Source organism: Lissotriton helveticus, chromosome 9 (assembly GCF_964261635.1).
Source record: "Lissotriton helveticus chromosome 9, aLisHel1.1, whole genome shotgun sequence".
Lineage (NCBI taxonomy): Eukaryota > Metazoa > Chordata > Amphibia > Caudata > Salamandridae > Lissotriton > Lissotriton helveticus.
Genome location: NC_136070.1, coordinates 92464167 through 92479386, shown reverse-complemented (window position 1 = coordinate 92479386; position 15220 = coordinate 92464167). Strand labels below are relative to the sequence as shown.

At 46.3% G+C, this 15220-nt stretch overlaps 1 protein-coding gene across 2 annotated transcripts in view; it reads right to left on the bottom strand.

Annotated features, from left to right (window-relative positions):
• Nucleotides 1-15220, bottom strand: part of ZFYVE26 (zinc finger FYVE-type containing 26) — a 657581-nt gene that overhangs the window by 336975 nt on the left and 305386 nt on the right. Inside the window, exon 25 of one of the 2 annotated variants that reach the window (XM_078659543.1) lies at nt 512-610. The exons of the other annotated variant lie outside the window; for it this stretch is intronic. Coding sequence (XP_078515669.1) covers nt 512-610 — 99 coding nt within the window. The remainder of the gene's footprint in view (nt 1-511; nt 611-15220) is intronic. 2 annotated transcript variants of the gene reach the window in all.

The following is a 15220-nucleotide window of genomic DNA, read 5'->3' as shown; positions in this document are numbered from 1 at the left end:
GGTGAATTGAGTTGGTGTTTTGTGGTGCCAATTTGATGAGTTTCACCCTAAGAATTGGAAGTCCATTTTGGGAAATCTGCAGAAATAAGAGGCTGAGATGCAGTATCCAGAGATCACTGTAGTGGTTCTTTAGACAACATATATGCTGAAACATTATGTTTTGGAGTTTATTTCTCTTGATCTTTTCCATAAATTGATGGGAAATCTGGCCTTCTTGAAAAGTGATTTGTTTAGTCAAAGGGTTGTTGTAAGTAATAAAGTGTGAGGTAAAAATATAATGCTTGCCTCAATGTTCTGTATCAAATAAAGTTGTGCCTTCTCTCGAGCTAATACTGCACTCTACAACAAATTCTACACCGAATGACAAACAAAATATTTGCATTAAGTTACTCTGAAACCAAAAAGAATTCAAACTATTGATGTGGCATGCAATCGTGAATACAGATACAAAAGAAATGATAGCTAGTGACTGTATCAAACTATTTATCACTGCAATGGTCTCCTTCCTTACCAGGGAAAGAGAGGGATGAGGGTTCTGATGTTGGTGTTATGGACAGGGTCTCGGACTCGGTCACCTGACTAAGGCTTTCTGGGAGGCGACTCTCAGAATCTAGGCAAAAATAGCAGATAAACACATGTCATCTGCTAGAAAGAAGAGGAATACAATTCAGAAAGCAATAAGCAGAGGTTAGTATGAAAATAAGTATGCATAAGTGACAAAACATGCAGATGTTATTTTTCTTGCACAGTGTACAATCTGAAAAGTCAACACAATTGTAAATTCTCACTTTGAAAGGGAAGGAAGCTTGCAGCATTAATTACTTTACCAATGATCCCTTCCCATAATGGTCTGCTCCACAGCACTGGAGGCCCCACTTGGTGATGAGAGGTCTATGACAAAAAGCACCAGAAACAGGAAATCTGCCACCTGGCTCTCAAGCCTGTCCCTTTTTTCATGTCAGCCTTCCTTTCAGCAACCCTGAATCGGCACCAGAGCTGTGCAATGAAACACTGGCACAAACAAACAGATACAGGGTTAACCCAAATCCTCTAACTTAAAACCTAGATTAGGGTCATGCATTGTGCCATGTGGGGAAACAGATTTTTTTTGCAGGTTCACCTACGCTTTTTGCCCCCATTTTGACTACTAGTCACTGATGTAATGAAATGTCCTGAAGCTTGCTAATCAGGACTCCGTGAATGTGCACAGACCCTTAAAAAGCTGCATGTTTAACTGGTTTACCCCCAGTTGGCATAACTTGACTTACTTGCTAGTTCCTAATATATGGTACCAGGTGTTCCTAGGGCTCATGAGTTAAAGTGCCTCTTGTAGACTGCATCACTAGTTGTGCCACCACGAGTGTGATATGGCAAAAGCATAACTCCCAGCCTGCCATTGCTTGCTGGCAGAGCAGTTTAAACAGCTACTCGACTTTACAATTTCAAGCCATGGCAAAGCCCAAGTCTTCCTATTTAATATTTGTAAGTCCCCACTAAAGCAGGCTTACTGAGCCTTAAAGGTAGGGTACATTATATTAAATGGTTGGACCTGCAATTTCATGTTTTGAAGGTCTTAACTATAAAAATCAACAATGTAATTTAACTGTTAAAATGCTAGTCGACCCATTGGCAAAAAAGAGTTATAGGCTGACATCTCAGCCCCACTAACATCTGATTGGGATTACTAAAGTTGGTACTTCAAGGTATCAAAAAATCACTTCATTAATTCCAATTAGATAGTCAAATCGGATTTAATGTCACTGGTGGTAAAAGTGCAACTTTAGTAAGTTGCCACTTTGTTGCCAAGGCTTCCAATTCTCGTTTCAGTTGCACACAAAGGTCTGTCCTCAGGACAGTGTTCGGGCCTCCTGGGGATAAGTGCAAATGTCTACCAGGCAAGCCAACAAAGGTTCTGCCGGCAGAGGAAATGTTATCTCCTCTTGGCCGGAAAAGTCACACAGCGTGTGAGCCCAAAAGGCTTGCTCCAAAAGGGATGCCGCCTTTGATGAGCAACTGGCATGAACACACAAGAGGGACTGATCCTCTATCAATGTGACGCATAGCCCAGAGGTAGCCACGCCCCTAGGGAGGGCTACCAAGCGCCACACACAGAGAGGGATTCAGCCATCTTGAGAGTAAGCAGAATTGAGCACTCTGTGAAACAGATGCCACACTTCACAGGAAGTTGTCATTAGGCAGGAGGGATCCAAGTAGCTTGTGGACTAGTGACCGCAATATCCCCAAAGGGCACTTTCTGGCACTAAAAGAGGGTCCCTTGGTCCCCAGAACTCAGATCTTGCTTGGATTGGAGAAGAGGACTGACTGTCCTGCTGACCTTGGACCTGGCAAAGAAGAGGCTGAACCGAAACTGGTCTGCACCTGCTGATCACTACGAAGATAGGACTGGGCTGGTGACATCCTGCTTATGAAGAGTGGTCCTCTGAGCCTAGCCCAAAGCAGAAACTTTAAGAGTCACTAGGTTGACTTCCTATTCGCAGCATAGGGTAACAAAAGCTGAGGAAGCCTGCCAGGGTGTGTTGGTAGCCCCAATCACTAGATAGCTACTCACTGTCGCAGTGTAGACTGGGAGACTGAGTCCCAATGCTCAGAAGTTACACAGAGTCTGCTGGACGTGGGAGGGTTGTCGGACTAAAATGTAGTTACCCAGAAGGAGAGTTATCGCCAGAAGAGGGGAACCGCTGGTTTTGTTGTGTCCAGAGGCTAGACGTCCAGGGGTGACTGGACTATTGCTGGACCAAGGCGAGGTACATCAACCCCTGTGGCCAAAGTCGCTCCACTAGTTCTAGTAAGTCTCCAGTCAACCGCACAGCATCCTCAGCATCCTTCAGCATCTTGCATCTCTTATATCAGGACTGCTCCATTGGAGTAAATGGCAAGTTCCCATTAACGCAGGAACTGGACTGCAGAACGCTTCATTTTGGAGGTAACTGTTTTTTAGGGCTTTGTTAGTTCCCCAGGCCTGCTCCTTCCGGGGTGGGTCGCGCAAAGTAACTGGGATTCAACTTTGACAAACATTTTGATGGAAAAGTTTTTAAGTATCAAATGTGTTGAATTTGTCAATGCTTGTTCACGGTTAGAGTTGTGGTTTAAAGTTTCTTTAAGTAATTGCATCCCCGGACCCCGCTAGGGGATCTTTTTGTTTTTGTGTCTATAAATTCATAAGAATACCAACTAGTTTTATAAATTGGTGTCAGATTTCTCAAGAGTGAAGTTTCTTTCTTGTTTAATCGTTTAGGTGCTGTTAAGTTGCTTTACCCTTGCTCCTTTGTTAAAGCTGATTGCTCAAAGCCACAGCTACCCAGGGTTGAGCTGAGGTTTGACAAAGAAACCTGACTGGACCCAAGACAGGGTTGTGAGTTTATTACACGGTGGTGTCTCACAACCACAATATATGATAAACAACATGTACTTGTTTGCCATATAAAACAAATATGTCACCTTTATCTGTGTATAGTACCAAATCGTACCCATTCCTTCATATGGGATATTAACTTGATCTGAGATTTTAACCATGCTGTCTAGTAAGCAATGCTTGATTAATAGTGGCTATGGAGAGATGCCCTTTTTGCGAAATGATACTCTGCAAAGTCTTCATGATTTACTCTCACCCAACTACAGTGGCATCTGTGAAAGAAGGGAGGCACAACAGCTGAGATCATGAGCTAATAGCGAAAACAAACAAAAAAAGACAAGACGCACCATAAGAAACTATGGGTCGAAGAATGCTGGTTTAAGGCACAGGGGAAGGACCACCAACATTTACAAGACAACTTGCAGAAAGTAAGGGTGAGAAAAGCAACAGCATAATTGTGGTTTTGAACCAAGAGTCCCGGTTGAATATGGACACTTTAGAACTTTCTGTTTTATATTGAATACCAGAGAAACATTAGGATTTCTTGGATCTTGAAATTAATTCAGAATAGTTGTAAATATAAATTTGGACTATTATATATTAAAATGTTGACTTTATATTATTAAGGAGTAGGCTATATCTAGGGAGTTTTTATGATATCTTTAAGAACTTTTGAGTGCTGCTGCACCCTTCAAAATTAGTGCAAGAAGCAAAAAGTGAAATGCAATAGATATTATGCAGATTAGCCTTGGGTTCCTCAAATGAATACTGTGTATGCTAGACAGCCAGTCTTACATTTTTGGCTTCACTGGGCATCCATTGTAAGACTTTCAATACAGGAGAGATGCAGTGCTATTTTTAGTAGCGGAGTCTGACTAAAGTGTACAGCAGCTTTCTGTGACACAAGTGATGATTCTGGTACACCAGTTACTATTGAATTACGAAAGTCACGAAAGAAATGACAATAGTAAGTGCTACACCTCTCAGGAGAGCGGGGAATAGTGAGTGTTTGATCTTTTTAAGTGAACATAGGTTAAATCGGAAACTTAGGCTTTGCTGCTGAAGTGTTGTTTGAGAAAGCAGGCGAAGTCTAGGGTAACAACTAGTGATTTTAATGAGTAGAAAATGCAAAATGAAGGGGACGATACCTCCAACTTTTAGGTAGTCAATGAGTGTGGGATGTATGAATGAGATCAGTAGGAACTCTTTTTTTGTGTGGATTAGACAGAAAGTTGTTTGCCATCCACATTTGTAGCTTGATCGTGCAGTAAAGAAGGTTGATTATGCTATTGATCAAGGCGTTTTCAAATAAAGTTATCGGTCAACTAAATGTTAATGTATAGATAGACCATCGCACTCGGGTAAATAACTCAGCAGCTCAAGCTAAAAAACATGGGTGTTAGTATTAATCACTGAGGAACACGCCATGCTCCAAAATTGACACAAGCACTGTTGAGTCTCTGTTGAATGTTTAAAGCATGCAATAAGGTTCAACTTCTACAGCCAAAAAGCACTAAATATCTTACAGAATTCTTAAAATGGCTGTTTAAGAGCAACATCCATAATCAACCAAAAAGGTGTTCCGTGATAATAAAAGAAGCTGATTGGTTAGAGGCACATCTTTCAAATGGTTAATCTAGTCATGGTCTAAAATTTGCTAACAATAGACATTCAGTGGGTTTTGGGCCAGACACTTTCAAACACTGGCCATCTGCAATCAGCTTTTTTCAGTCAGTGGCTTAGGACCATGTTGATCACATCTTGGCTCAGCTCAGTGGAGTATTCATCTTTCACGTAATGCCACCGGCTGTCTAAATGAATCGTTCTGCCTCCACTTGGGTGCTTGCATTGAACTACACGAGGGACTACTTTGCAACTGTAACCATTTAGCCCACTCATGCTAGCTCCTGCCTCTGTATTTTGCTTGAATATGTTAATACTATATGAGTTGGCACATTAAACCCAGACCTAATGGGTTTGTCAATGCTAATTTTAGGAATGGGTGTGAATTGGTCTCTACATGTCTGGCAGAGTCCTTACATAGCGAATCATTTGATTATAGACAGGGTCACTAGAAGTATGTGATTCTGCATCTGCCGCATTTTCTGCAGAATTAAGGATTTACACCAAACTGTCCAAATGATCCACCACCTGGTGCATAATTTGCAGAAGCCAATAACAAAAGGAAATTGCTACTTACCTACTATGGATCTGTTATTGGCAGGTAGAGCTGTAGATACACATGCTTTGCATAGTCTGCCATATAGTGTTGGGTCTGGATGATTAAACTCTGTTTTTCTTCGAATATGTCTTTTCCAGTCACGAGGCAGGTGACTCCTCCTTTCGCATCAACTCCATTGTTAGATTGTTTTCCCGCAGAGGGTGATTAGTAAGAGCAGTAGAATAGAGCTGTCCATGTATATGTATTTAAGTAAGATATCACTGTAAGAGGTATAGGTAACCGGGAGGAGAAAGGGCACATGTGAATCTACAGCTCTACATGCCAAGAACAAATGCATACTGGGTAAGTAGCATTTTCCGTTTGAGGCATGTGAGCTGTAGATCCCATGCTTTGCATAGACTATATAGCAGTAATCTCCCTAAGTGGTGGCTAACCTGTAGCTGTTGCTTTGGTATGAAAGAGTGTACGTAGAACTGCTTGGCCCACACTAGCTTGCTGTCTTGCTAAGACATCTACACAATAGTGTTTTGTGAATGTCTGAGGTGTAGACCACGTTGTAGCTTTGCAGAGGTCATCTATGGGGATATTTCCTAAGAAGGCCATAGAAGCCCCTAGTTTGCAAGTTGAGTGTGCTCTAAGGTGAATTGTTAATGTTCGTTTCGCTTTTGCATAGCATGTCTGAATGCAACTGACTATCCATCATGCAATACTTGATTTTGAGATGCGATTGCCTTAATGAGGTGGAGCAAAAGCCACAAAGAGTGTTTTGTTTTACGGAAAGACTTTGTTCTTTCTATGTAGTAGAGTAATGCTCTTTTAACATCTAAGGTATGTAGAGCACGTTCTGCCACAGAATCTGGTTGAGGGAAGAACACAGGCAACTCAACAGATTATTAGATATGGAAGGCAGAAATTACTTTGGGTAAAAATTTAGGATTAGTCCGAAGAACCACTTTGTTTTGGTGCACTTGTAAAAATGGTTCCTGTATGGTTCATGCCTGAAGCTCGCCTGCTCTCCCTAGTGATGTAATAGCTATGAGGAAAGCGACTTTCCAAGTGAGAAATTGCAGCTCACATTTGTGCAATGGCTCAAAGGGTGGACCCATTAGTCTGGTGAGGACAATATTGAGATTCCACATTGGGGCAGGTGGAAAGGGGGAATTACTCTTTTGAGTCCTTCCATAAATGCTTTAATAACAGGCACTCTGAAGAGAGAAAGATGTTGTCTATTTTGAAGGTATGTGGCTATTGTAGCAAGATGTAAGCGTATGGATGTGTAAATAGCAGATGTTTTGAATGGAAGCATCAAGCGGGTTGATTTTATTGTTATTATAATAAATCACAAACCGTTTCCCCTTTGCTGCACAGCAAGCTCTTTTAGTAGGATGTTTAGCCTCTTTTGTAATGTTCATGCAGTCGGGCGGAAGATTGAGGTAGCAAACCTCTATGACTTAAGGTGCCAAATCGCATGGTTGAGATGACCAGGATCTAGATGTCTTATCTCTCCACGACTCTGCATGAGGAGATTGGGTGTAAGATGTAGCTTTTGGTGAAGAACTACTGAGAGCTCCATCAGGGTCAAGAACCACGGGCCCAAGGGGAAGCAACTAGTATTAGTGTCATGGACGCCTGCCTGAGCGTCCGAAGCACTATTGGAATTTTGGAATGAGTGGGAGAGGCGGAAAAGCGTAGGCAAATATCCCTGACCAATTCATCCATAATGCATTGCCTCTGGACAATGGGTGTGGATACCTGGAGGAGAAGCTTGGGTATTTTGCGTTTTGGTGTGTGGCGAACAGATCTATGTCTGAGAACTTGAGGGTGGAGTGTTGATGGATCATGGATCTGTTGTTTCTGTCTGCTGAGCAGATCCGCAATTTGATTGTCTACTCCTGGAAGGTGTTCTGCGATGATACATATTTTGTGGCGTATGACCCACCTCCAGATGGTCTGTGCTAATTGAGACAGCTGGAGTGCCACCCCCTGTTTCTGTATGTAATACATTGCTGTCATGTTGTCTGCGCGTATCAGGACAGTTTTTCGTACCAGGTGAATTTGAAAGGCTTTCAGCGCTAGAAATATAGCTAGAAGCTCCAGATGATTTATGTGAAGCTGTTTTTGCTGCAGGCTCCACATGCCCCAAATTGGGCGAGTTTGGAGATGAGCTCCCCAACCAGTGAGCGATGCATCTGCTGTTAACACTGTCTGTGGAACCGGGTCGATAAAGGGCTGCCTTTTGGAAAGGTTTTGTGGATTCCACCACTGCAGAGAGCGATGAGTGCGGCCATCCATCAATACTAGATCTGATAACTGACCCTGAGAATGATTCAACTGACGTGCTACACATTCCTGAAGGAGACGCATTTGAAGTTTTACAAGAGGGACTATTAGGATGCAGGACACCATCATTCCCAGTAACTGCATGAACACCCAAACTGGCAATAAGTGTTGAGGCTGGAACTGGGAAAGTAGAGTTTGAATGTTGCAGATTCTGGCCAGATTGGGATAGACCAGAGCTTTTTGTGTACCTATAGTGGCTCCCAAGTACGTTTGCGTGTTGGAGGGTTGGAGATGTGACTTGGCCAGATTGACTGACAATCCAAGGTCGTGGAGCAGCGGCACGGTTTTGTAAGTATGTTGTAGACCGTTTGCTTGCGAGCTTGCTTTCATGAATCTAAGTATGGGAAGACGTGAATGTGTTGTCTTCGTAGATGAGCTGCGACTTCTGGCAGCATTTGTAAAAAACCTGGGAGCAGTAGTGACTTTGAATGGGAGTTCTTTCAATTGGTAACGTTGCCCCCCCTACCACAAACCTGAGGTATTTGCGGTAAGCGGGGTGTATCGAGATGTGGAAGTAGGAGTCCTTTAAATCTAAGGTTGACAGAAAGACGCCTTGCTGAAGGAGCGGGAGTACTTGTTGGAGTGTCACCATATGAAAGTGATCCATTTGGATGTATAGATTCAGGTCTCTGAGGTCCAGTATAGGTCTGAGAGAGCCGTCTTTTTTCGGAATTAGGAAGTATAGGGAGTATACACCTGTTCCTTGATATTGTCATGGGACAGAGATAGAACTTCTGGTTTGATAAGTTTGAGATGTTCTTGTGACATTGTGTGCAATCTTGGAGGAATGTTTGGGGGAATGTCTGCAAGTTCCAAGCAATAACCATATTGGATAATTTGTAATACCCAAATGTCTGAGGTGATTGTATTCCAGATGGGTAGAAATTGTGAGAGATGTCCCCCACCAGGAGTGGAATAATCGGGGGTAGAGGAAGGAAGTCATGTTGGGTGTTTGAGGGGAAGTGCGTGTTGAGTTGCCTCTGCCTCTCCCTTGCCGTTCCCTCTAAATCCTCCTCAAAAGTTACCTCTTGACGAGGGCGATTATTGCCCTTGTAAGGGGAGGGATTCTCCAATGAAGTGTTTTTGGAGCCACTCCTGTAAAAGCAGCGACAAAAGGATCCCCAAATGGAAGGGAGTTGCAGGGCCCCCAAGCATTTTGCGACCTTGGTGTCTTTTTTTCATCTTTTTTAGAGAAGTGTCCACTACAGGGCCGAATAGGTGCTCTTTATTAAAGAGTTGGTTCAGAACAGAGGCTTGGACCTCGGGTTTGAACCCCGAAATTCTGATCCAACAATGCCTGCGTTGCAACACACTGGAGTTGGCCGCACGTGCAGTTGTGTCTGCTGCATCTATGGCGCACCTAATAGAAGTTTTGGTAATTCATTTTCCCTGAATTAGGTCTTTAGCTTTGGTTTATTACTCGTCGGATAAGAACTGCATTCATTTTTTTAGCTCATCATAATGAGCTCTGAGGTAGCGAGCTAAGAGAGCTTGTGCATTTGCAATTCACCAGTGATTGGCTGCTTGCGATGCTATTCTTTTGCCCGAGGTATCCATTAATTTTGTCTCCTGATCAGGAGGAGGGGCATCTCCTGTAGTTTGTGAGTTTGCTATTTTGCGAGCGTTGGAGACTACAAAGGAGTCTAATGGAAGTTGACCCCTGATGTCAGTGGGGTCAGAAGGTGCTGGCTTGTACTTTTTCTCAATTCTGGGCGTGATAATTCTTGCCCGCACAGGGTCTTTAAAAATCTTGTCAGTATGTATAAGCATTCCCTTTAGCATAGGTAGTGTCTGTGTTGATCTCTGAGAGGAACTTAAGGTCTCAAATAGAAAATCCTCTTCAAGAGCCTCTTTATGTAATTCCACCCCATGGTATTGAGCAGCCCTATTAAATAGCTCTATATACCTTCTGTTGTCATCAGGTTGTGAGGGTCTAGAAGGGTATAGATATGGATCGTTGTGTGTGATGGGATCTGTATTATAGCCCTCCCAGGGGTCAATAGTGTCCTGTGGTGTATCTTCAGGCCCATTCCCCTCATCTTGTATATCAGGTGATTGAGGTGGTGGGGAATTTGTGGGGTGTGATGAGCAAATTTGAGTCAATGGGTGAAGTAGGTGTAATAGGAGGAGAAGGATTAGTACCCACATTCTTGTGTTTTAAAGGAATGTGGTAGTCCTCTTGCAAGCCCATTTTCCTTTTCTCTGGCAGTTTCACATGAATATGTCCAGAATCTGGGTAGATCACCAGTTGTTTTTGTTTCGGATACGTGTTTGCAGGCGGGACGTCGAAACGAGGCTCTTCGATGGAACAGGCATTTTCCCTTTGGGGGCTGTACTTTTTGGCTCTGTAGATTTACTCTTGGGTAGCGAGCGAATGGCCACAACAACGTGCTTCGATTTCGATGCCGTAGGTTTCGGTTCAGCATCGTCTAGAGCCGACTCGATCCCGAGCCGGAAGGCTTTGATTTGTATTTTGGTGCCGGGCCCGAGGGCGGGGCGTCCGAAACTTTCTCAGTGCCGATCTAGGCCCGAGGGCAGAGGAAGGACCAGAGCCTTTTTCTTTGACAAATGTTTGTGGCAGGGGGGTGTCTGTACTCACGGTACGCTGTCCTGGTGTTACTTGCTCTTGTTCTTTCATGTTGGAGTCGGCTCCGGACACAGAGATGGGTTTCCCTTCTGCTTCGGCTCCTTGTGCGTGGAATTCTTCCTGGTCGGAATCTTTACCGAAGATGTCCGGTGCGGAGCCACTTTGTTAGTGCATTTCGTGATGTCGAGCCCGACTGTCACGGAGCGTCTTCTTGGATCGAAACGATCGGCACGCGTCACAGTGTTCCAGGGATAGACAGTGATTGCACACTTCATGCAAGATGGTGCGTGGAAACTTAGCGCAACACACAGGACAGAATTTGAATGGAGTCCGTTCCATTAATTGCTAGCGAGCCAGACGCCGTTAGGAACCAACTGCCCTCCACAAATCTTTCGACCGAAGACTTTGACTTAAAACAATATACAGAGAATTGGAAATTCGATTGAGAAACAATACAGTCTCGGGTAGTTGTTAGAAGATGGTTCTGACCATCGCTTTTTGAACACCTAATTGTTGAGCTTTTAATGTGGGAGAGCCTCATAAGTTGGGACTCACCCATAGTGAACTCATGATGAAAGAAACTGCATGTGGATTTTACCGGTGTCCCCATGGTGAGAGTAGGCAGCTGCGCTGCAGCCGGAGTAAGGGGCACCGGGCTGGTTACATGCAGATGTGCACACGTGTAGGGGCTGTGCAGGGGAGATTCCTGGTGTGCGCAGCCCAGGAGCAGCAACAAACTGAATGGTGTGGCAGGAATTATGCAGAGCTGGGTGGTGACATGGAATAGGATTTATACAATGAGAAAAAACATGGAAGGGAAGGTCAGTGTGCTTTAATGTTTTCACTGAAAGACCATTTCATCAGTCTCCCTTGAGGATGGGGACCACATGAGATAGTTTTACTTTCCTAGGGCCTACAAATTCTAGACATGCACTAGAGTCCACTGTAACTTAGGTGAGAAGAAATATTCTGCAGAGTCCAAAGTCATATTTGTACTCCTTTTGGGCCATCTAGAAATGTCATATTCCTCCGAGTCAGCTCATAACCAGAGCCTGGCTGGGGCTGACCCTGCCAGGCTGGATTAATTACCTTCCTCCCCAAACTGTAGCATCAGAGGCCTAGCCCTTCACGACAAGCATTCCAAGGGCAAAGGCCTCCTCTCCAAGAGGAGAAGATGGGTGGAGCTTCAGGTTAATCCATCAGCAGGTGTCACCTTGTGACAGGCACCAAGCTGCTCTGGAGAGAAGGCAGCAAGGGGGAAAGGTGCTTTTCAAAGACCATGTGGCATGAGACCCCTGGACGACCCCATTTTGAACAAACCCAGAGGCCTGGGCAGGAAGGAGGGAGCAGGGCCAGAGAAGTGATGTGTCGCTCTTTGATAGGGCAAACAGAGACTTCCTGCCAGCCCTTCCCAATTCTTTAAAAAGAGTTTGCACTGGAAGAGGATTTCTCTCTAGGGTGTGGTCTGCTGAGGACGACTGATGCTGGAGGCTGGCACTATGGGCAGCTGGAAAAAAGAACCTCCAGACTGGCCCAGGACCCTGACGTGCACCACAAGGGAAGACCAGGACCAGGGAGCAGGAGCCTGGGCCTCTGCGCAAGGAGACGAGGGGCCCAGAAAGAAAGCCAGGCGAAAGGCTGGTGTAGGGAGCCAGTGAAGACCGCTCCCTGCTGAACTCACCCTCCTGGAGACCATGAGGGCGAAAGAAAGTGCTCCCAGTGGCTGGGGAACGCCATCAGAAGCAAAAAGAGGCCAAAATGGTGCAGATCGGTACCCTGGGGACTGAGATATGCCCCCCAGAAGGTAGGCGACCATTGACCTCTACTGGGACCAACGTCGAAGCGCATGGGGCTCCGCCGCCAGTCCTAGATGTGCCCCGGGGTGGGTCAGGTCCTGGGGGCTGCCCCCAGAAGAAGTAAAGGCGGGGAGCGTTGTCGTGCTCTCCGTGAAGAGCCCAAACAGGGGGGCCAGGAGCCCACCCTGGCTCTCGCCGACAATGGAAGCCGGGGAGCGCCCTCGTGCCCCCGTGAAGGTTCCCTTGGGCCTGGATTCCAAACTCCTGGACCCGATGACGCTGCTAGAGAGGAGGGGGGTGCGCCGTTGCTCAATACCCCTCGCGAGGGAAGATAAGCCGAGGAGTGCCGCTGCGCTCCCTTTGAAGACTCATCAGGGGCCCGGGGCCCCAACGGAAGAAGCTAAGTCGGGGAGCGCCGCCGCGCTCCCTGTGAAGAATTGCCATGGGCCCGGTACCCCATCTCCAGGCCCGAGTCAAAGGCGGACGAGGGGGAAGTGCTGTCACATCTCCCGAAGACCCGCCGGCGGAAAGGCCGCCTCTGAGTCTGCCCGCCGGAGCAGGCAGACCGCAATGAATACAAGGGGGTGCGGGCCTGGTGGCTCCCCAACACCTGGGAAAAGAGAGGGGCCCGGGAAGGACCGAGCCCCCGGCACGAAGAAGGAGCAGCCGTGGGTGGGCTCCCCGAGCTGCATAGCTCACCTGGCAGCAAGGGGCCTGCCTGGGACTGGGTCCCCAACGAGGATCCGGAGCGGCATGGGACCGCCAGCGATGGTGGGGCGGCTCTCCCCAAGCAGCAGGGGAGCCGTTACTATGTTATGGAGGGCTGGAGAGATTCGCCCCATAATGCCTTGCAGGCCCGGACAGGCCTGCAAGGAAAAGCAGATTGTTAACTGCGTGTGGTGCCCCCAGGAAGACGGGGTCACAACCAGGTGTGTGCCAAGGTGCAGGGGGAGCAGCAGGAGCAACCCAGTCTCCCCCAGCACGAAGACGAAAGTCCCTCCCTACCCTAAGTCTCTAGGGGAAGTCAAAGAAACAACCCCTCAAGGGCTCAGCCAACAATCAACTTTCACGCGGGCGGGAATCTTTGTTCTACAGCTGTGGGGTGCCTTAAGGATTGCCTCAATGTGTGGAAGGCTGTACTGGGGATGTCTGTCGAAGGGCATCCCCTGGAGGTGAAGAGGTGCAGGTGCACGAGAAGTGCATTTACCAATGTTATTTTTATGGTGGGACTGTAAGTCACATGCATAATGTGAATTCATAAGCAAAGTGAGGTTATGTTGCCAGACATTCCTGCTAGGGTGTCTGGCTGTATATGCGTAATCCAGTGATTTTAACTGGGATGCCTTTTAGGGGCTTTAATTGCAATGCATTACAACTGTTATCAGCTATGCTGAGTACCTCAATTAAAGTGATGCTCAAACATGTATTCTTGCTACTGCGGTAGGTGAAGAACAACTCACACTGCTAGCCACTAAGATGTAGAGGTGCATACTGTATGGTCAGTATGAGATGCACAGTCAGGGTTATGTGTCCCCAGGCCAGGTGTACCTAATTTTAATGCTTTTTGAGATGATGGGGTGGGTCGCCGCTGGAATGGTGCATGTTGGTAAGGCCTTTGCTCCAGGTTGTGTCAACCTACTGCATTACAGGGAAAGATGATGTTCAAACATGGGAGTGGTGGTACTATACCCAACCCTCCCTTCGGGAGCGGTGGAAATGTTATGCAATGTCACAAAGTAATTCCAACAGCTTATGTATATTTGCAAATTGTTGCATAGTATTGAGTAGTGTGTGTGTAATAAATGTACACAACCACAAGTTAGGCCCGGGGATCAGAGGTTACTAACCACATTCGAGAAGTGGCTTATCACTAGCTTTGGAGACAAGAAACTCATTTCAGATCTCTACAAACACCCCCTTCTCACCACGGTGCACACATATAATGCGGGGAGAGTGCCCTGGGAGAGAGACTTAGGCCGCACCCTCACTCATAGGGAATGGGATAGTATTTATTATAGAGCCAGGCATTCGACATATCATACAGGCCTTACCGAGACACTGACTAAAGTAGTGACCTACTGGTACTACACCCCAGAGAGACTTCACCAGTTTGACCCCCGCCAGAGCGCCCTGTGTTGGAGGGAGTGTGGGGAGGTGGGTACACTTGAACATCTTCTTTGGGGTTGCAGCAGAATTCAGTCGTATTGGTCCCACATTTTAGATGAAGTAGATTCGCACCTAGATACACAACTCCCGTGCTTCCCGGCCTATATCCTTCTCGGCTTACCCAACGCACTTATGTATCCGGGTAAGTCGCGGAAAGGGCGCCTGATTGCTATCCCTCTGGGTGCGGCTACTCAGAACATACTTGCACACTGGCGCTCCCCTCAACCTTCCCCACACTCCGGATGGCTGCAAAGACTCTGGACAGTGTTGAGGATGGAAAAGATGACACTTACTCTGGCGGGTAAAGGTTCAGAGTTTCCCGAACTATGGCGTCCCTTTCTAGCGCTGCTCACGACAGAATTCAGGGAATTGACGTCTCCTAGATATCTACGACTCTTACGCCTAGCGGATACACCAATACCACAGGTGAGCTCCAAACGAGGATCTCGCAGTCAACGGTGACTCAGGAGACACTCTGTTCCCTCCCTCCCCCTTTCTCTTTTCACTTTTCTCCCTTTTTTTTCTCTTTTTTTTCTTATTTTGATCTCGTTTGATGGACGAAGGGAGGGGCGGGGTGGGGGTGGGATTGTTGGGCTCTTTCAGTTGTTTGTCTCTTGTAGCGCCGTTTGCACCGACTTCACCAGACCCGCTCCAAGCAGATCCTATAATATCACAGCTACCTAGGACACTTGATGTCTGTACTAAGATAAGTTTGGGAGCTGGGGGTCATGCTCTTTGTTGTGTCATTTGTCTTGAAATTTAATAAAAGATTTAAA